The sequence below is a fragment of the Anopheles maculipalpis genome, chromosome 3RL (genome assembly GCF_943734695.1).
Source record: "Anopheles maculipalpis chromosome 3RL, idAnoMacuDA_375_x, whole genome shotgun sequence".
NCBI classification, from domain to species: domain Eukaryota; kingdom Metazoa; phylum Arthropoda; class Insecta; order Diptera; family Culicidae; genus Anopheles; species Anopheles maculipalpis.
In genome coordinates this window covers 51175383-51198466 of record NC_064872.1, presented here as the reverse complement: position 1 = coordinate 51198466, position 23084 = coordinate 51175383, and the positions used below count along the sequence as shown (strand labels likewise).

Sequence of the window (23084 nt, the reverse complement as noted above, 5' to 3'; positions counted from 1 at the left end):
TTTAGTGAGTTGAGCAGTAATGAGCTATAAACGTGTAAGATGGTTTGTATTTTTCTTGTACTGTGCTAACGTATGCATTAAAAAAAGGACTGATTTTTATCCGTTTTTTTTCTGTCGATCTTGTCTTTTAGCGATCCACCTGTTTCATGCGTCTTATGGAAATTGGTTTATCAATTGGTTTGGGATAGCTATTTTCATGTTTTTTGTTTTTTTTTTTTTTAGACGAATTCATCGTACGGAAATACCATGAAAAGAAGCTGACGAATTAATGGCATTTTAAAACATTTTTATCGCTTCTTCGAAAGGCTCTACCATCCGAAAGGATGTATCGTTAGAAACTTTGAATAGGAGTTAAGAAAAAAATCCAAAAATGGACAAGAAACACATAGCCATTTAGAACATGCTGTCCTTACCTTGGACGAAACAGTGTAGGTGACATTCACTCAGAATGTGTTGATGGCGGTGCTCAAAAGAAATATCTGTTCCATGGTGAGTGCGTCCAATATCTGAGGTACTACTCCCAACTGACCTCAGCAGCGATCAATGCGGTCTAACGAAGGATTTTATCCAATTTTTCTCGAGGCGAGGTGGAGTATGGCTAGATCCACCCCCCTCCGCCTCTTCGACGGTAGCCCCCTGGTCCGCAAGGCATCCCTGGTCGGTGAGGCCTCCCTAGCCGGCAAGGCCCCTGGCGGCCGCCTTCTCCGCCCATAGGTTAATCCGCCACTGAGTACAAGTTTTGTTTAGTAATTGAAGTTACATTTCTATCCACACTTAACCCAGTTTTTTAATGCATACGTTAAACACAAGTTTAAACTGCCATTAATAGATGCCTAAATCGAATTTATACTTGTTTTCAGTAAATAAGAATGTTCCACCGCAAAAAAAGTAGTTTAGGGATTTTTAATCTCTCCTCTTTAATATATTTGTAAACTTAGTTGATAAAATAGTCGAAAATATTAAACAAGACATACGTACAGAAATTCAATGCCACAAGCCACAAGCATTTTATTATTCTTATAGTGGCTAGCTAAGTTAACGAATAAATTTCTCACGCCATTTTTTATGTAATTGTTTTATTCCATTATTGTTAAACTTAGAATTTTCTCTTTTGATTTTTATTCATTCAGTTTTAGTCGTTCGATACTATTAGAAGTGGATGTTTCTATATGCTCGTTTCCACATACCGAACACGTTCAACTGTTGTCCACTAGTTGCGGAAGCAATGCAGTGCTCGATATGTGGCCACGAGCAGTATAAATGGATAAGCTCAGCTCGTTTGGACTAGCGTTACGATCTATCTTTATTCTAGCATATGAGATACGCTTGCAAGTAGGGTCGTTGGTCATAAAAGCGATGATGGTCTAGTACTAAAACCGAAGCACTTGTCAGGCAACAAACGTAGAGGTAAAATCATTCTCCAAAGGCTTTTCTGGATAAGATTGGATAAAGATAGGAATGGTAAGGGTAAGGGTAATTCGCTCAAATTAACAACTGACAGCGAACAACTTGTCGAGATCATTCTTTTTTTGTATCTTAATTCCTCTAAAGTGCTATCGTAAGTTGGGGTGAAGTGTCCGGAAGGTGAATTTTTGGTTTTGCGGTTTCTTTCTTTGTAGTTGTTAATTTCTAAATTTTTGGATCGGTTCAGTTCCATTCATTTTCTCCGTTGTCCTCTGCACCTTCGTTACACATTGATTCAATCTAAATTTGATTACTGAGCGCGTGCGCCATGTTTGTCATGCATTAAGTTTGCAACGATTTTAAGTGGCATCGGTTATAGTGTCTTATAACGGTTACGAATCATTGCGGCAACTACAACGGCCCGCGATGAACGCTTGTTGCAAACACTACAGAAAAATTATTGCTTTTTACAAACATTGCCCCTCCGCATTTTCTCCCCAGTTGCGGCGTACTGTACTGAAAATTTGCTCATTTTTGGACGCGGCCAACGGTTCCACTACTCTACTTGCCGATAGTTGCAAAGGCGGAATGGTTTGTCATTTTGCCGACTAGATTATTTGTGTTCGTGGTCTCACATTTTGTTCCATTCGGTCGATTTCATACAATTTTTTGTTTTGTGCCCATAAATTTAATCCTCTCCAAAAACGACAATACGGCCAAACGAGCCATAAGTTCGGCAAGGACCCGTTTCCGCAGCACAACCACACAGACGTACACGCATACACGATTTTACTTCTTTTGTTTGTTTTTTCAACACAGCAGTGCACTAGCACAATGTTCCTTTTTTGTTCCTGGGTGCATTCATCAATAATAATGTGCCGGAGGTTTCTCTAGCCTATGTCAACAATTGTCCAAAAACTCTACTCTACTCCTCTTCTGGCTACTTTCTACTATCTCGACCACGGACGACCCAGAGTGAGCGTTACACACAGTCGGTACTTCTTTCTGGGGGCAGGCCATCATCTTGACCATCGTGGACGTGCCACACACACAGAACTGCGTCGCAAGACGCAAGTAATTCAATTAATATAATTTTATCAATGTTATCCATTTGTGCCGCTCGGATCACAATCGTTCGCAATGAGAGTGGGCTCGTAACCGGACCGACGACGGACACGGTGCGAGTGGTTTGTTTTCGTTTCTACATTTCCAAGGAGTGGTAGTGTACACTATTCTCCAGCCTGCAGAGCGCCTTTTACACGCTACAACAACAATAACAAGAAAAAACGATGTGCAATTTTGTAAGTGAGTTTGTGTTGGCTAAGAAACACGCTCGCCGCAGACACCACGCTCTTGACGATGATGCTCTAAGCCATGAAGAATTTAACAGCCCAGCAGGAGGGTATCCTATCCACTCTGGTACGGCGCTCCATATCATCGTCGAGGGACAGCCGTCGGATGCAAATGTCTGCCAAACATGTGCCAGCGCTATCGAATTCATTGAATGTTGCAGTCTTCGGCGCCCGATGCATTTTGAATCTGTTGCTTCGTCTTTCGGGACGATCTTCGGATGAGCGATCTGGAATGGGACGGGATGGGATAGGAGGAAACGGGAGATGGCGTGGTTTCAATCTGCTAAGTGACCTGGGTGCTGGTGCTTAGTCACACGTCCGGTGACCGGTTGGCTGCTACTTACCTTGATCGAGGTTTTGCCTTCACGTCCGAACTGGTGCCGACGCCACCGGCCAGACCACTGGTGCTACTGGTGCCCTCGGACGTGGATGCCGCTAGGAAGGATGAATCCTTTGGCTTTTCACAACCTCCAATGGACGGACTTCCGATTCGTGATTTTGCTACACATTGGAGAGGAAAGTTAGTTAATTAAGTCATGCTGAACGCTCGTCTAGCGCATAATGTGCATATAATGAGCATCGGTCAGACTCATAATCAAGCGTTATTATATAGAAAGGCAAAAAAAAAAAAAGGGACACTCGCTGCTTGAGATGGGCTCACCTTTACTGCTGGCACTGACGTAGGCTGACGAGCGTCGCTTCAAGCCGGAACCGGACTCGGCGCTACCGTTCACCGGCAGTATGCGGGACAGTGTGACAAACGTTCGAAATATTTCCATTATATTGTAATCATCCTTTGCCGAGCATTCGAGCACCTTCACCCTGCAAAGGTAGACCATAGATAAAAATTAAAACCTACACACACCAACAAAAAAAAAAAAAGAAGGAGGAACACTCATGTCGCGCGAAAGAGATGGAAGCGGACGTAAAATCGTATGCTTGTTCGATGTGAAAATCCTTGTCAAAAGCAATTAGGCAACAACAAACGGCCGCGCTACCGGATGCTGCGGCATCTCGTTTGCTTGATGTTTTGCACGGAAAATCCTCCGATCGATCGGGATCGGTACGCCGGCGGCTATCGCTAAGCTCTTAATTCTCGTACTTAAACCCCGTTCTGTCGAGGAAGGGGATTTTTTATGGCTTTTGCTTCACTTCCTGCTGTTCTGTGCTATTTTACACCAACCAACCATTTTTCTATCGCCCGATAGAGGGAGGTTTGGTCAAACATTTGATCACAAAATTGCTTTATACCAAATGAGCCATAAGCGAATCGAAACCGTAGAGTTGGAAGGATTGCTGAGGACAGAAATGCGAAGCGTGATAACAAAAAAAAAAGAAGGAATATAAACGCTAGCCACCCTAATCGCGGGGCCGTTTTTCCACACACCACTACCAGAGGCTGGTAACTCCGGGAGTCGGGCAGACGAGGCCTTTTGGGTCATAAAGTTTCGTCGGCTTTACTCGATGAGGCCGGGTAAAGCTCGTACACTAGAAAGCGAACCCGTGATGGAGGCTCTGAGGGGTTGGATATCCGGACAGGTGACAACAGCAACAACAAAAAAAGTGGAGTCGATCGATTTTTATGATCCCGCTCTTCTCATAACAAATCCGCGCACAACCCAAAAGAGCCGCCGTGTGCGCGGTGTGCATTCAAACGCTTGGCTCGGATGTCTCGGTTGTTGGCTGGCTCGTAACGACATATGCCTTCGCTTCAAAGGGCACGAATGGTGCAGACTTGCCCCTGGTGCCTGGTGAACGGCTTTTTCCCGTGCCATGATAAAATTAATTTCAAATTTATCCCATTCTCCTCGGCGACTGACGGCCGGTACGGGGCGCTACTTCCCGGTTCAGACCAATGAGCATGGATATCGGGTCAGTGGTGTCCCGGCTTCCCGGCAGGTGGTCCGCACGGTGACCAATTGCGCTGAACGGGAGCACTGGCGAGAACTGGCTAATAAAACTGAAGACCAGGCCCCGTTTCATAAAGACGATGTAATGGCTCCCTTTTTGTCTGTTCCAAATGTTCGCATTTCGTGATCCGGTGTTCCTGCAATGTTACAGTAATTGCAATCTTTTTTTGCTGTTACTGCAGAGCACCGGTAGCAAGAGCCTTTTTGATTAATTCATACGTACGTATAGCCAACCTGCTGCACCAGGCAAAACCTGGCGGTGGAAAATATTACTGAGCAAAAGTTTTTAATCAGTGTGTGATTTTCGTGATTGTTTCGTGTAGACTGGTTTTCGCTTTACGGTTAAAAGAAGGCATGCCCATTTTACACTAATCATTTTGCACGAAATTGGACACACCACACAAAACCCAGTGCCTAGCGTCATCGGTGTTGTGTGTCCTTGATTATGGGATATAAGTGTAATAAAAAAAAAACGGAACACGAAAGATGACCACCGATGCGAGAATGACATCGTTGGCAGGCTTTTTATGAGTTTACTGGAAGCTTGTTTTTATGAGGAAATGAGGAAATCCATAATCCTCGGTGCTTCTGCGTCAAAATAATCTACTTTTCGTGAAATTGAACATTGAATTTCTAATGACAAATTTTGCTCAATTACCGCTGCGTTTTTTCCGTTCCTCTTATTCCTAGTGGACAGTCAGCGCTGTTGTTATAAGCTTATTGATTTAATTGTCTTGAAGATAGGGAAAAATTAATAGAGAAAGAACTTCGACTACATCATGGCTCAAAGTTAGTCAAATTTAAACAACAATTTAAATGCTGCTTTATCGTCAGTCTATTTAGCTCAACAAATCATACTTTAATACGAATACATTCAGGCTCTCAAAAACGTTAATTAAAAAGCTATATTTTCTATGATTAGAGCTATCCAATTCTAGCGTTGAATAGAGTAAAAAGAAGATGTCTAAAGCTTTGGGATTTGTTTTAATATTTAAATTGTACAATGTGCTTAAGTAATATGGCCATATTTTCATTACAATAAGAAAGAGATTTAATAATTTATCCAATTATAGGAATGTTGAACTAAATTTTATAAAAAAGGTCGATTCGTTAAAAATATGCTTCACAATGTCATTTTTACGTTTAATCAACAATATGTGACCTCTAAAGCTGAGCACCTTGTTAAGAAGTATTGTTTAATCTTTAACACACTGTACAATTCGTAGCATTTTTGTGGAAAAGTATGGCCATTGTAACAGCAACCATTTTTATACTGACGGATTCTCATCAGAGCTAGGCATCGGTTTTGGCGTATATAACAATGTATCCGAAGCATATTTCCAACAACACCAGCTATGTTAGATATATGTAGCGGAAATCGCCGCAATCTTTTACGCCTTGTTGATTATAGGGCCTTTGTGCTTGTCCTCCAGATGAATATTCTCCGACAGTTTAAGCGCTGTCGAAGCATTAAAATCTGTTAAGAGCCCGGACTACTTCGTAAAAGAAATATTGAAATTCTTAAGCTCATTGTTTGAGAAATCATTCCGGATATCTCTTGTTTGGCTGCCTGCACATTGTTCCCAGTATCTTCGGAAGGATCCTTTTTCGACAGGCTTATCCTACCTCACGAGTACATGAGTGCCCCCAGTCTCTCTGCATGGCTCGGTGGCAGAGTTTGTGGGACACCGATGAGCTCGGGAGGTTTCTATTTTCGATCACTCCCCAAGTGCCCTTGAAGCCTTGGTTCCACGGCATCTTAGGTGATCGTGCGTTTATTCGAATGATGTCCAGGCTTAGGTTTAATCATTTCGTTTTGGGCGCGCATCTCCAGCGCAAAGGATGGGTCGACTCCAAAGTAAGTGGCTGCGGCCTCGAATACCACGACATAGATTATCTTCTAAGGTCTTGTGTGGAATACGAGGCTGCTCAACCCGCCTTGTTAGACGCAGTCCGGGGCATTGGAAAGTTGACAAACACTCCAATTCGGGACCTGCTGGGAGAATAATCTTTCTTTTTGCCGTGCTAACGGATTATTAGTGTGATTCCCCTCCCCTGCTCTACTCTCACTGTTTGTCTGTCTTATATGTGTTGTACCTCGCTTGTATGAATGATGATGGATGAATGGATGTATGAATGAATACGATGCGTGAAGGGTTGAAACGCCCGACATACCTCGGGATAAGGTGTCCTCACACGATAAGACCCTCGCTATGAACACGACTTTGGGTTTGGATGACAGAATAATACGCAACGGAACAACCAAACACACCCGGGATATGGTGCCCTTTCACGGCTCGGAGAAGGAAATGTCTCCCAGCAAAGATGAAAGGAGTATCTTACTATTAATTTTCTTCTTCTTCTTCTTCTTGGCTTAACGACCTCTAAAGTCATGCCGGCCATCGAAATGGCTTTCTAGACTGTCGATACCATGTAGTTGGTTAGTCAGTCCTCAATACGGGGGGACGGTCCGGATGGGATTTGAACCCCGGTCCTGTTGTTTGAAGACCGGCGCCGCTGTCGCCTACTCCACCGGGTGGCTCCTCACTTTTAAGTTTATTGTCAGCAATACAGCTAGGCCGTCCTTTATGAATAAAAAAAAAAAACACTGTAGCAAACTCTTGCTAATTTTGTAGTAGAATAAGAACATTTATAGACGGAAATCTGCAATAGGTTAGAACGACACCAATAGTTAAATACGTCGATCGCCTGTTGAAGACGAACTAGTAAAGACCCTATAAAGACCCCAGCCAAAAGGATTCGATGAGGCTGGAAACTTACTCCGCTTAGGGCCTCTGACAGGTTAATTCCGCCACTGATCACTACCCTTTTTTCACCGTGGCATACAACTTTACATCGTCAGCATACAGTGTTTCTATATCATATGATGGTATATTTGATAAAGAACAGAAACAGCATTGAACCAACGTTGCTGCCTTGAGTAACTGTTGAAGGCGCTTGAGATACTCTCACCAAGCTTTACGCGATATGATCGACCGGAGGTATATAATTAAAACGTTCTGACGGAAAATCTAGCTTTTGGAATTTTGCTACCAGTATAGGACAACGGATTGAGTCGAAGGCTGCCTTTACGACGATGTAGATGGTATCAACTTGTTCCCCACAATGAAGACTTTTCTTGCAGAAACTGAAGAATACTATGAGCTTTGTAGATTTTGAACGTTTGGGAGCGAATCCTTGGTACGTGGAGCAAATACAATCCCTAACAACAGCTAACATTACGTCATGGAGCATTAGTGTTATGTATGTGTAAACGCGATCTAAGAGTCAAACGTCAGAACAGCTGTCAATAAAAGCGACGCCTTTTGAGTCGCGTGTTAACCATCGAACAAAACAGTGTGGAATCGAAATAAAGTCTAAATTTTGTATAAGGAACACAACAACAACAACCTTTTTTATGGATAGGTACCATCAACGCCAATTTCTAACTACAGGGAAATATTCCCACCAGAAGCGAGGTATTGAAAATGTTTACTAATACTGACGTGTTTACAAATGTTTACTAATACAATCCAACTTATCATTGTAGCAGCAAACGAGGACAAAGTATAAAACAATATTCAACAACGATAACGAAGTCGAGAAAGAACACAATAACTCTTCCTGGTGGTTCGAATGATGTGCATCGGAACCTCGCAAATTCGCCGGATCAACGCATTGCTCTAGGTAGTACTTGATAGAGTATGAAAAATTCCTTAGCAAGGTGATGTTGGAATCTCCAATATTTAACACCATGGTTATGGCAAGTACAACCATGACTCATCGAGCAGAATTGCGTCGCTGCAAAAATTTGCTTTCCAGTCGAAAAAGAGCCTACAGAGCCGTTTTCAGTGTAAGCAGTGCCCCAGCACCCCTGGGACGTGGTCTTTTGCGACGTTTATAACTTTCACAGTCATAGTTCTACCCTCTTGAATAATTCCCTGAATAGTTGGCGTATAAGATTATTGAATGTCGGCAAGCCTCTCGAGGAATTGCCTTATCATGTTCATTGATGTTCATTTAATATGTCTCATCATGTTCATCATTTGATATCGACCAGGAAGAGCTCCATAACATCGTGTGTCGCAGACTTCCTGCAAAGCATCAGTTGTCCCAAAAGATACAACCCACTTTGGATGATCTGAAAATGATCTCAAAACTAGATTTCGATTAGAGATTCGGTGAACCAGCGCTACACACAAAGACCGTTGATAGCGCGTCATTGCCGGAAGGTGCTTTCGGCTGATCGAAAAACTTTCGCTAAGGTAATGAAAATCTTCCTAAATGCCACTGATTAATATCCATTTTTCGAACATACAAAAATACTTAAAGCATCAATACGGGTAGGCCACTCAATCTGAACAATAAAATAAATTGCTAAGAACTTAGAGCCAAAGGCGAATGATTCGCCACAGGTCTGCAAGGAAGTTTGCAACCGAATGCTACAAAATTTTAAGCAAAACATAAATAAGGACGAGCAAATAACAGCGTTTGAAGCAACCGACGTACATCAACATCTCAATATAACAGAGTCCTAGCTAAGTAAATGCTGATTACTTGTTTTTGAGTAATACAAGTCTCAGTTATTAAGCATTTGCTGTACTTTCACCTATAATGCTAAAATTCACCTTTCGTTTGCTGGTTAACCAGTATTTCGTCCCGTTCATTACTTCTATTTGCATTAGCCGTTCCCAGCAATACCTTTCCATAACGCTCACCTGACGACGGTGTCTCAAGCAGATGCGCTTATTACAGTGAAAAGGGACAGGCAAAAGTCCAACCATTTCACAAAGCAGGAAACCAACGACAGTTTTTCCCGCTTTTCCCCTTTCAATCGCTCACAAAACCATCGCTATAAGATTAAAAATAGATCAAAGGAAAGGGTTCCTGCTGACGTCATCTAGTTTTATGTTAGTGATCAGCTTATTGAACCTTGCATACGTTCATTGGCTTAGAAATGAACGTTTTACTTTGCTTTACAACAATCCACGAGCGGAAAAAAAACACAACACGAAAGCGAACACACAAACCAAAACAAGCATTCAAACCGGAAATCCTGCTAGAACCGGTGATCCCGCCAAGTGGGGGGAAATAAATCGATGCTGCACAGGAATGCGGTTTATTTTTCTCACCTGTCTCTCACACCATCGGGGAAAATGCCTTTCCACATGGCGCTCGTACGTGATAGCCAATCAGTTCAACCGTGATGAGATGGTTATGTTGGAGCATCATCCTTCGAGTCTTCGAGGCTCAAGGTTGCCTCAAGTGCTTTCGCCACTCGTAGTGCTCTCCTCCAGTGTCGCTACATATTCAATTAGTCTTGCTGTCGTTAGCCGACGCTCCGAACCGATCCTATGCCAGGCCACCTCAATCACACAATCAAACGGTTGACCTTTTCCTGTGTTGGCCCGTCATTAAGATGTGGTGCTCATTGTGCACGTCCCGTAGGTGTACGGCAGGGATGACGACGACCGTCCAATTTTCACCTGCTTTGGTCACCTTTCATCCGACCCAGATTGCAGCCGAGATGAGAACCCGGCCCGGAAGCAAGGTGGTGGTCCCCCGAGGCGATCGAAGGGAATTTGTAAAATAGAGCAATATGGAGAAATTTACCAGTTTAACTCCGGTCTCGAAAGGACACTCGTGCCGTTCGGATTCGATTGGATCGGTCTGTTTCTTGGGTGTCATTCGGAATGTAGGCTAAAAGATGAAACCCTTTCGGGTGTATTCTACCAACCGATTACACAACCCAGCGCAGGTTTATGCAGCATGTTTTAAAATGCTGATTAAAATAATCAATTTAAATTGATACGACCCGAGCCTAGGCGGGCCCGAGTTAGGCGCGCGCGCGCGCTCGTGTTTGTTTGTTTAGCATCGTAATAACCAATTCCAAGTTATTATCCCTACGGAGCATTGTATCCCTTTCCCCGCCATGTTTGGCTAAAAACAACATGAAAAGCGGGTGGTGCTGCATTCGAAAGAAGCTTTCATATTTTGGGGTTATCCTCATGTGTGCAAAAATTGTAATTAATGCACCATTCCAAGGCGGCATATGGAAAGGGCGGTCTGTTACCCGTACACGGTTTTGTTTGGTGGATTGTGGGTAATGTGGCCGTTTGTTGTGTTACGATCTCGCTCGACTTTCTGTACTTGAAGCGAAATGCAAAATAACATATTGCGTTTTTACATGCAAGCACTGGCTTTACTGGTAGCGCCACTTGTCATGTCTCGAGAAGGAAGCTTTGGGCGCCATACTTTATGCTAGAGGAGTTAGGCAACCCTTGGTTCACGCTGAGTTCATACGCCTCGTGTGCCATAAATACGCCAAAACTCAGAGGTATTTTCTGTCCGAGTTTCGCTCTTCGAGTTGGAAGAGCACGCTAAGTTGAGCTATGAATATTTTCCCCAACTTTACCGGTACAGCAAACAAGCACTGTTCATGGGGCACAAACGGTTCTCGATGATATCGGGTGGTTATCCGGCTAGAAAATTAAATCTCACTGTTAAACCTGTGCAAAGTTTCGCTTTATGTTTATTACTGCTTAACATCAATATTGGTGTCTGTGTGTGTGTGTGAACATTCGAGCAACTATTACAAACGTTGCCTAACAATGTCGATAACGTGGTGGTGGTTCACATGGTGAAGCTTTCAACTTGAATACTTGCCCCAATTGGAGACATCATAATAGTTCAAGCGCGCGAACCGACGAGAAAAAAACGCGGTAAAACCTAGTATCAGATTATCTCTCCTATCTTACCTTTGCACACGGGCAATCACTGCCAAAGGACAACCAGACCACTAAAGGAACAAATGCGCACTAACCATGTCATTCGGTGCTTACCTTTGCCGGTAGATTTCAATTTTCCAAAACAAGAACTTTGCCACCCACCCAACCCTTCACGTTGCTTACGGCCAGGTGCATGAGTGTGTGCAATTAAAATTCGATTAGTTCCACCGTTCGTGAATCGGTTACATTCTTCTTCGGTGCTTTTCGTCCGTCTGAGCTCTGGCGGTACCATTCCAAAGGGGAAACTTTCCGTGTTGCGATGCATCAAATCAAGGGCTTTTTTTCTGTTTTGAAGCTGCTGTCGCATTGTTCATTGTTACATCTCCCAAAGCGCATATTCTGCATGTTTTCTACAAGCGAAGGAAAACAGCTGCACAAGCACTAGCTGCAAAACAACAACAAAAAAAAACAAAAAACCTCCCCAACGGATGCGATTAGACCATTACACCCGGTTCCGGTCGACCGTTCCGCCTTCTATGCAGCGCAGGGCCTTTCGAACACAAACATTCCTGGAGCGCGTAGACGAAGAAACAATTGAAACCCGTTAAGCAACCGATTATGTTCCACGTTCCAGGCTTTCCGTACCTGTTTCCAGTTTCTATGGTTAGATATTTCTGTCACGGTATTTTGTGTGGCGAATTGTCTGCATTCGAGAGACTTTGATGAACCTGCCAGCTTCAGCGGCAATCCTCAGACAACACTCACACACACACACACTTTCTCATCAAACCTTTGCAGGTAATCTGAATGCTACGTGTTGCTAGACAAAGGAAGGCTTCAGCACTGTTGGGGAAGACTACACACAGGACACCGGAGCATGTAGTATTGATTGAAATTTTACACATTACACGTCGGTTTAATGATCAACGTGAGGTTGACTGTTCACGCCAACACACCGCCGCATAACCGGTAAGCGTTGTTATCATTTTAAAGTATTTTTTTATCGCTGATAGAAACTCATCTTCTGAGGGAATTTGCGGAATGATGGGTTTTATGTTACACTTGAGAGCAGAGGAAACTTTCATACTTTGCAAAAGTTTGCTTGTGGGACCCGTAAAGATAATAATGGAAAAAATCAATTTTCGGAGGATTCTTCAAAATAAGGTTAGCCGTTTTTTCACACACTCGCATGTTTGTTACGCTTAAATTTAATGACGGTGATTTCGTGGCGTGCCAAAATTCGCCATTAGAGAAAACCTGTTCTGTAAATTAGGATGTGTCGAATAAGTTAACTACTAAAGACAGTAGCTTGGTGTGCACCTCTTAACGACCTCTTTGGTGACGCCGTCCATCGAATGGCTTACCCAAGGATTTGAACCCAAGGTCCTGCCGAACGAAGACCAGCACCGCTTTCCAACCTAATTCTAAAGCTAACCCATGAACCTTTCGTTAAAGGCTAGATCTATCGTATCTCTTTGGAAACCTTTGATAGAGGCGTGATACTGTGACCAATGATACGCATCGTGCGCAGGATAGTGGAAAACTTCTTAGATCTTTCATTACTGTTTTTTTTTTCATTTAAAGGTCTTATTCTTCTTTGGTCTGCTCAAGCTAGGGCTGCAGTCCTCCATCCACGGCTACATCCGATCTCCGACAGGTTAACTCCACTTGATCCAGCCAACGAGCTCGCTGTGCTCCTCTACATCTCGTGCCGAATGGGTCGCTGACGAGCACCTTTTAGCACCTGGTCATGAGGCATGAGTCCGGCATCCTCATTACGTGCCCCAGCCAACGTATCCTTCCGGCTTTGACTACGGTCAGGATATCAGCACCGCCAAACAGCTCAGCTAGCTCGTGGTTCATTCTCCTTCGCCATACGCCCTGCTCGCACAAACCGCCAAAGATAGTCCTTAGCACCCTCCGTTCGAAAATGGCGAGTGCATTGGCGTCCTCCGTCAGCATAGTCCAAGACTCGTACTCGTAGAGGACTACCGGACGTATCAAGGTGCGGTAAATCGTGCATTTCGTGTGTTGGTGGAGTCTTCTGGACTACAGGAGTTTGTGGAGTCCGTAGTAGGTACGATTCCCCTGAACAATGCGCCTTCGGATTTCGATGCTGACGTTGTTGTCCGAAGTTACGATCGTACCAAGGTAGCAGAACTCCTCTACCACCTCGAGATCGTCGCCATCAACTGATACTCTGCTTCCGATTCGGGCTCTATCACGGTCAGAGTCATTTATGGGTAAATATTTTATGAAACATTTCAAATCACGAATGGCAAACGCTTATTGCACAGGCGTCACATCGAGGTCAAACCCAAAATGATGCACATCCTGCTACATATGCTCAAAAACTGTCTAGATGCGATTGTTTTTTCGTTTATTTATAGAGGCTTTGAATCTCTGAGACTGCATTCGCCTCTCTACAGATGCGAATGAGGTCTTAAAAACAAACAAAAATGGTCCTGCGAACAATAAACGATATGTGGTATGCGTCGAAAGCTTGTGATAGTATAGCAACTTTTGTTGCTACTGACTTAATTCATTCGATTTCAACGCAAAATTCATTCAACCCCAAACCTACTAGTTCTGGAGATTGTCTACTAGTCATTTTATCATAAAATGCAGCTGGTTTTCTAAACGTGTCATAAAGTATGTTTATTGTTTCGGTATTTACATTATAGGCTGACTTTCTGCGACATAGTGCTGCTCTGGAACATCAACCACAACAATGTCGTTGTCTTTGAACTGTCTAAAGGATCTTTTTCTTCTTGGCTTAACGACCTCTAATGTCATGCCGGTCATCAAATAGCTTACTAGACTGCCGAAACCACGTAGTTGGATAATCAGTCCTCACTATGAGGGGACGGTCCGGATGGGATTTGAACCCGGGTCCTGCCGTTTGAAGATGGGCCCCCGGGTGTAAAGGATATTAAAGACTCATCAGAGCAGGTGGCTTAGACTAGTCGCTTAACCCATAATATTTGGTCGCCTTTGGCAGTGCTTGAAACTTAACGTTGGAACCGAACACAGCCGAAAGAACGCAGCCTAAACTCAGCTGTAATGAACCTGTGAGATCGCGTTAGCTTCTGCTCTCGAGTAGCTTGCTCCGCTTACAGGATGCTTGACTGTGGAGAGAGCATTCTGTTCTGGTTCAACGATGTGGATAGACGCACCCTTACCTCAGCCGTGATTGTGTTTCATACCGCATGGAGAAAACCGTGTTCTATAAATTATGTGCAGAACAATATTTCGTTCCTTCCACCATATCCGGACGTAAACCCAAGTAATTATAACACTTTTTTCAGTGGACAAGTGAAATCTTTCTACTGATCTGTTTACCAGAAAAATAACAGAAAAGTTCATATAATCCATAAAATGTAAAAAAAAAAACGATTGAGTATGATCAGAATCAGATCAGATTGAGTATGAAGTAAATATGCAGGAATCGTTGTTCCATTTTGGTGCTTGAAATTGCTTGAAAAATATTTTTAAAAAAGTATTGCAAAAATGGCTCTACGGTGAATTATGTACCCTGTGTAATTTATTTCCAATCAAATCCCATCCAGATCATTCTCCCGTAGTGAGGTCTATGCTATAGAGCTACGTGATATCAGTAACTCTAGTAAACCCCTAAGCCAGTCTTACCTAGGTCCTTAAGCCAAGAAGAAGAAAATTCTTCAACCGTAGTGAAGTTCTGATCCTTCCAAAATACGTGTTGTGTTACTTGAGTAGTTTTTCTGCAGGGGCATATGTTAGATTTGCTGATTGGGAACGAAACATTGAATAAGTACATTGAGAAGTGTTTGTCAAGGAAGCTAAACGAAAGAATACGCGTTTCTTGAGGGGTCCCGACGTTACGGGAATGAAAAGACCACTAATAAGAAAAAATAGATTTTACAGTCCACTCAACGCAGAACAATATGAAAACATACAGTTTAATTTATCCCCAATTATTGAATTTTTTCAGGTTAAATAGAAAATTTATACATCCATGTAATATTACATTTTAAATCAGATATCCTTTCTAAATAGCGAGGACTGTCTTCCTCCTGTTCCATATGAATAAATTGTGTAGCACTTGCAAAAACTTAACAAAATTTTTATTGTTCGTTGTTCCTTAAAAGTATTAAAAGTTCTCAGTCTCATACATCATTTAAAGTATTTTCATTTCAAAACAAGTTACTCCTCATCTCACACCTTAACATAGCCAAAATCAGAAAATTAAACACACACCAAAGAGTATTTTTACTAACGAGCACCAAAAAAAGGCTATTTCATTTCACAGAAAACTTATCGACTGTGTCTATGGTAAATGTTTAAACCGCTCGCCGTTTTGCATCTTATTTCGCATCAATAACAACTCACTTGCCGTTGTGGTTGTATAATTCGTTTCGTTCTGGTTCAATTACCCTCCGCGAACCGTGTTTCGCTATGATATTGTTTGTACTAAGAGGGGGGGTTTGTGTGTGAGTTTTATTATCTGCTAAACTGTGTGTGCCTTATTGCAGAACAAACAACTTTGCATTTATTACTTCTTTAAATAAGCTCACCAGTTGCTTGCACGCCGTAATGGCTGTATGCATGGAACCAAAGGCGCCGAGTGGAAGTAAAAGCAAACGCCAATTATACCATCATTTTGCACATAGCAATGTGGAACTATTGAGCATAGCCGTAGTTTAAAACATTACCGCTTGTTTGTTTTTCTGTTTTTGTTTTTCTGCGGTTGAATCCATTGAGGATACTCATCCAAACAAAAAACCGGATTTGGATTCCTTTTTTTAATGAGCCGTAAAACAATATTTAAACCGTGTGCATTACACAATGCTGCATAATTTAAATGTGTATATTGTCGAACTGGTGGAACGTTTATACAAGACTGTAATGAGCGCTCTGTTACAATATTTTATTGAAATTTTGCCTTTCAATACCTGTAAAGCAAACGTGTGAGCAGCAATTGGGAAAGAACAACTGCTTTCCATCGCACAACCACGCGCTAAAACAATCTCACGACTGTGTGCACACACACACACTCATTCGACAGGCTTTAGAGATGTTGGGCAGACGAAAAGATTGAATTAAGATTTATCCCACACAATTGGCTTTAGTCACGTTACCAATGTTCTGTCACTTTTCACAAGCCCTTTGCTTCGTATTCCTTCGTGGAAAGCGCGTGCTCTCCAGGCACCCGCCACTTGACAGCCGACTATGCCACAGAAAACATGACAAGTGTGGTTGGTTGGTTGGGTTACCTTGGGTTAGGGTCCTCCAGATCCAGTGACAAACATATCTGGCGGCGTGCGAAGTGCACGATTTGGGTTGAGAGTATATTTATTCAGCATACACGCGCACAGTGCCGACGGTTTCACTCGCGTCCCGGGCCATCCTGAGGGCAGACCACCGTATGCTGAATATCTCGATGGCATTGCCGTACACAGGGCTGATGTTTATCGTGGAAAGATGGCTCTTTTTTTTTGCATGTGCCTTCAAACAGCCAGATCTGGGAAAAGTCACGGAACATCTTTTGGGAACAACAAAACAAAACTCCAAATTCACGCCTTTTTCTTGCCAAGGCCCATGGTTTTTGCGGCAAAGAAGTAAAGCTCTGTTTATCGAGCCGTCAGGAAATCGGATCCATGCATCCCGTCCGTGCTCGGGCTGACGATTATTAGGCACATGCTTACGCCACAGTCCTGTGCGAGCCAAGCCTTGGTTGTGGTTGTTATAAATGATCCATGCCAGGAGGAGGATGTGTGGTTGTAGCGTTTGTCATCCTGCGAATCAGTTTTCGATTCGTGACCTCGCGACATTGTACAGCGCAATGGTACGACATCGGAGCCAGCAGTTGCTGCGTACCATCATTCAAACCATGCGAGTTATGAGAGCGATATACATCATTGTAACAAATGTAACCGATACTGAATATCATCAAGCTAAGAATATACATTGCAAATTTACTTTCCTTTAGCAGGAAGACGAGTTTTGAAAGCGAAATAGAAGTGTTTAAATGGAAATTTATTCAATTCCAAACATCCAGTTAAGACACACAGAAGAACAAAAGGTACTGGACCGTAATAATCAAATGTAAATAAGGTACTTCTGTTTCGGGATAAGGCAAAAAACAAGGAAGAAATGCCTTGAGAAATTTGTACAAAATTAGCTCAAGAAGAACTGTGAATACGGCACCGAGTGGTAATACTTAAACTACATAAAAAAAGGTATTTCTATTCCAATACATGGTGAAATTTTTAGTTTAGTTGCAAATTATCGAATGATTACGTTAGTATCAATACCCTGAATTATCTGTTTGAGAAAAATAATACGTTTATGGACACACAAAAAAGATTGTTTTTGTTTTCCAGTTAAAGTTTGATGATTGATCTTATTCTACATTTCCTTTTTTATGGTTTTTTACTTCAGAAGTAGTGGATATGTATACCTTTATGTACCGAAATGTGTTTCGTTTTGTCCTTTACTCGTGCGAAATCAATGGTTAATTATGATTATTATATCAACGGCGTATGCGTTTCAAGAACTACACAAATGCGCGACCTAGGTGTTTTACTTGACCAAACATTATCCCTCGGACTTCATTACGACAACGTTATCAACCGCGCCAATAGAATCTCTAGGATTAATATTCAAACTGACTCGTGACTTTGACGACTCCCGGTGTTTAAAAGCTCTGTATTGCTCGCTGGTTAGATCGCTCCTTGAATGCTGCTCACCTGTGCACACTAACGAATGGATAAACGGATTTGAGGCTGTCCAAAGAAAGTTCACACGTTTCGCGATCCGTAAGTTAGGATGGGCCGATAGTTCTTCCCTTCCATCCATACACTGAGCGTTGTCAACTGTTAGGCCTCGAGTCTCTAGAACATCGGCGATATTTGCATCAGGCCACATTCATAGCAGGACTTCTTTTAGGAACTATCGACGATCCCTATTTATTAGGAGAACTTAGGTTTAATGTCCCCAGACTATCCGCCAGACATCACCTAATGTTACTTGTTACGCGCTCGCGCACGGAGTATGGATATAATGCTTCCCTAAAATCCATGATACACCGATTCAACACTCATTCGCACATGTTTGACTTCAATATGCCTCTTTCCACGTTTAAAAATCTGTTACGCATCCGTCTAATTACGAACTAATTATCTGTGCGTTACATATGCTTTATCTTATAAGTCTTGTAAAACTGTAATCTTTCTGCTTCGTTAAGCCGTAAACGGCGGACGATCAGTAAACAATAATAATATGTATCGATTTCTTGATTGGTCCACCAATAGTCTCGTTTTCCAAGAATCTGTGACTACATCAAAGTCTATGATTCTCTGTTAATCTGTGAATCTGTTTCAGTGAAGTTTTCAGTTTCTAATGCAATAGCAATCTCATCGTCATCATTCACATCGGACCTCGATGGCATGCCAGCGACGATCGCTACACTCAAGTATTTTTCCAGCACCCTGTCTTGGTTAAAACCTATCTACAAGAAGGGCTGCAAAAACGAGGACTCCAACTATCTTGGCATAACATCATTGTGTGCCTCTGCTAAAGTGTTTGAGCTTCTGGTTCTGGTTTATACAGACATTAAAACAGCGTTCAATAGCGTGCCTCCTGCCGTTCTTCTTGCGAAGCTCGACGGGCTAGGACTATCAATATCCTTGGTGACTAGGCTCCGATCCTATCTGGTTGATCGTTCATACGCAGTAATGCTGAACACAAACATCTTAAGATCTTTCCGTGCACACTCTGGCGTACCTATGGGCAGTAATCTTGGGCTGCTACTATTCGTGCTTTACATCAACGACCTGTCGATGGTGCTTCCTGATGGCAATTTTCTTTTACAAGCGGATGATGCAAAATATTTCCGTTAAATCCTTACACCAGAGGACTTTTCAAGCCACACTGTGTGAGTTCCTGGTGCAAGCGCAACGCCTTGCATCGACAAATGTTTCACCATCACCTTCAGTCGATCGAGAGCCTCTGCAACTCTGCAACTACGAACTGAACGTACGGATCCTTGTGAGAAAAGACTGTGTGAACGATCTAGGCGTGCTTATTAATACAAGGCTCACCTTCGACGATCAGCTCGATCATGTCGTGGCTTCGTGGCAACCAATTACTAGCCTTGGTTATGAGCATGACGCGGGTGTTCCAAGATCCACGCTACACCAATTCGATATACTGTTCCCTGATTCGAATGCTGATTGAGTATGCGAGCACAGTGTGGTGGCTTACCTCGAGTCGATTCTTGGCGCGGCTCAAATTCATTCAACATAGCTGCTGGAATCGTAGCCTGGACTATACGTCCTCTCGTAGGTAAACCTGTACGTGACAGCCAGATCGTTCCAGTCTCAGGCGATAAGCTCGCGTGACCCTCTGGCTCGCATGTGTCATCTCCTCAACTCGGTTGGAGAGGCGTTTGATCCGGAAATGTTAGTGTCAGAAGTAAGAGAGTCGAGAGTAAATCCATCTGTTGTGCGTTCAATTGTATGTTTAATTTCTGTAAACTTCATGCACCCGATAATACAGAGAGAATTAATCAGTCCGCCGGTTTTATTCAAATAAACAAATAAATCTGAAGTTGAAGGATGATAGTCGGTCTAATAAACTATCTTTTAGCACGTTAACAAAATTAAGCTATTTTATTCTATCGTCCAACTGTAAAACGTGTTACCTTCCCTGTTTTGTACAACTCCGTCAGTAATTTAAGTAATCATGTTACATGCGCAAAAATTAAATTGTTTTCCCCGAAATACTACATAATAAAGCCTAGCTATTTAATATAACTATAAAGCCATTCGAATGAACCAGTTAAATTAGTTTCACGTTCATAATGTTTAACTAGATTTTAATTAAAAAATGCATACATGAACATGGCCGGATACTGCAGTCCATTACTGAGAACTGCTTATCCAACGACGGTGAATAGTTCACGAAACATTGTTTTTGCCATATGAACTGACTTTCCATCAACTAGAATCCGGTTTTGTAATTACACGATGTAAACTTTCTCTTCGGCTACTTGCTTTTTTTCTCTTATTAATACTAACAATACTGTTTCTGTATACTGCATCAAACTTTTTCAATCATCAGAAAACTCATTACCAAAAACTACACAAGCTCCAACGAGAGGAATACAGTTCAAATTGTGTAGCAGCGCGATACATTCAATTGTGCAATTAATATAGCAACTATTTTCGATATTCTGCCACGATTATGCGATTGAGGTTGGGAAGGTATTAGGAGCGCGCTGGTGCTGTACGCAATCCTTATGGGAAAGTGAACATGTGTTTATGCCGGTTCTACTATTCCACATCCACCCAGAAGAGACCTAACTGACGTGTGAACACACCATTAGACGCCGAGTTCATTTAGCGCAAGTGAACGTGGCAGAGGTTGGTGCAAAAATTTTGGCGCCTGTCAGTTCTTCAGGGCGGGCAAAACCGAACGGGTCATCGGTACACAACCCATCCGGTTTTAAGCTGCTTTAGATTGGATGTGAAACTGTGTGGAACTGAATAATTTCTGTCAATCGCCTGCAGCGCCAAACACCACTTTATTCAAACACTTTCAGCTGGTTCGAATATTCATACTGGTGCGAATTATGCAACGCAGCAAGACTTACCCACCCGATGCATTACCACCCAACCCAGCCAACCCGATCCCCCTGTCCATCCCAGTGTGCAACGGTCAATATTGGCTTCTGAATTGAATTTTCACCACACCCGAAACTCGAAACGTATAATCCTACCCGCCGTTACCATGGGTTATGTCAATGGGAAACTCCTGAAATTGTCAGCAATTGTCCAACGCGCGAGATGGATCCAGTGAATGGATGTGTCCGCTGGAATGGACGAATGCAATATTCGACCAACAATGCTGCGTTCGCTATTTTGTCGTTTGTGTATGCTAATAATGGCTAGGCTGATGGATACGGCACAGTGCGTGGCGAGGAAGGCGGTGTGCGAGGTGTATTTGTTGTCCGAGGACAAATTAATTTCAAATTGATACTTCATCTACTGCTGTGAGAATTTTTTGTACCGTGGCAGTTCAATCACGCTGTAAAAATTGCATCAACCATCAGGAAAGCAAAGAAAAATACCGTCGGTTGGGAAAATTCTGTGGTTGGTGAAAATTCGCGGTTGCTGCGGGCTTTTTCTCTGTTTTTTTTTCTTCTGTTTGATCCAATATGCATTTATCAATCAATGTTTGTGTATTCGATATCGCCACAGGCACTAAGTTCTTAATTTCCTATTCGCCAATAAATTGTGGACAGCTGGTTTTTTTTTTGTATAAAATTGTGATACTCAAATTCTACAAGCTTCAAATGTTCATTGTTTTGTAAAATTTTCAGTACACTCAAAATTGTATAATTGAAAAATTATCAGACAAACGTTTTCATGCTGTGCAAGATTACAATTAGAACATCCTTTTCATCTCAAAGATAAGTTAAGACCGCCCGCCAATATAAATCCAGGACTCGTTCCCATTTATACAACGAACAAACGCTTATTACATCTCTGTAAAACTTTTTCCTCTAACGTATGCTACCTAATTTTAAATGTTTTGGATCGCTTGGAGCAGTTTTCAACTTTCAACAATGCTGGGTCTTCCTCCATCCTACAAAACTCTTATCATCTTTACAGAGAGCAGTTCGTTAAGTAAAACCTCGGCAATAAGAAAGCACGCGTTTCATGTATGTTTTGAACGACAACAACCATCGTGACGGCAATTAAACACTCAAAACACACGCACATACATATGTGCTCACGGATGGTTGAAAATTTCAGCGGGAATTGTTCCACCACTTCCAACAGGCCGAATTCGTCACGTGTCACAAGCGCCTCCGCATGTCTGTTACTTACTTTAGCTTTGGCAGCTCGCAGAAAACCCACTCGGAGACGTCCTCGATGCGAACCTCACGATGAGACGAAGTTAGATCGTACTTGTTGCCGACGATTACCATGGGGATGTCCTGGAAGTCGGCCCGCTGCTCGCGAATTTCCTCGAAGCACTGCTTGATACAGCCAAGGCTTGCCTCGGACGTGGTCGCATACACGAGCAGGAACGCATGGGCTGTCGCAATCGAGAGCCGTCTCATTGCCGGAAACTGCATCTCACCGGACGTATCAAGGATGTCAACCTGTTTGGATGTTGTTCCAGTTTTAAATACTCGTCTCGCAACTACGCATTGGTACTCGGCCAATCCCCATGGGTGTCGGTTCGAGCTCACGGGCAGGGAAAGAGGGCCTCCCTTAGCTTGTCTACCTACCTTCAGCGTAACCGAACCGAGGTCATACTCCCGGTTGTACAGGTCTTCCACCGTTGGCCGATACTTGTCGGAGTACGTTTTGAATAGGAATCGCTTTATGATGCAGCTTTTGCCAACGCCGGCGCCACCCAAAATCACTAGCCTTATTCGCTCAAAGTCTGACATTTTCATTTAACCCGGTGTGCCGTGCAGCAGAAGTTTCCTACCAGCTTAACAGCCAAGCACGGGTGTGTTCCGGGTTTGTGATCCGAGAAACAACGCAAATAAAAAATGCACCGAAACAAAAATTGGATACAAAAAATGCCAGCTGCTTTGCAAGCGTCCGTCTTCGTTTGCACTCCAACGAGAACCACGGACGCCACCAGGGTACGATGTCTTCACGCTGAAATAAATTCACTCCCGGCTGGTT

The 23084-nt window shown here is 42.8% G+C and overlaps 1 protein-coding gene across 1 annotated transcript; it reads right to left on the bottom strand.

Moving 5' to 3' along the window:
- Positions 1-2835: 2835 nt before the first annotated feature.
- LOC126562770 (GTP-binding protein Di-Ras1) lies at positions 2836-22848 on the bottom strand. Its single transcript, XM_050219353.1, has 5 exons — positions 22676-22848; positions 22269-22546; positions 3418-3578; positions 3101-3257; positions 2836-2983 (listed from the first exon to the last, which is right to left on the bottom strand). The coding sequence occupies exons 1-5, from the start codon at positions 22844-22846 to the stop codon at positions 2902-2904; spliced, it is 849 nt and encodes a 282-aa protein (XP_050075310.1). The 5' UTR covers positions 22847-22848; the 3' UTR covers positions 2836-2901.
- Between the last annotated feature and the right edge of the window lie 236 nt (positions 22849-23084).

Excerpts from the sequence above, each read along its gene's own strand:
- LOC126562770 (XM_050219353.1), bottom strand. The coding sequence starts at position 22,846 with ATGAAAATGTCAGACTTTGAGCGAATAAGGCTAGTGATTTTGGGTGGC. Across the intron at positions 3,579-22,268 it reads TGCGAGCTGCCAAAGCTAAA|GGTGAAGGTGCTCGAATGCT; the intron begins GTAAGTAACAGA and ends CTACCTTTGCAG. Across the intron at positions 2,984-3,100 it reads AAGGCAAAACCTCGATCAAG|ATCGCTCATCCGAAGATCGT; the intron begins GTAAGTAGCAGC and ends GTCCCATTCCAG.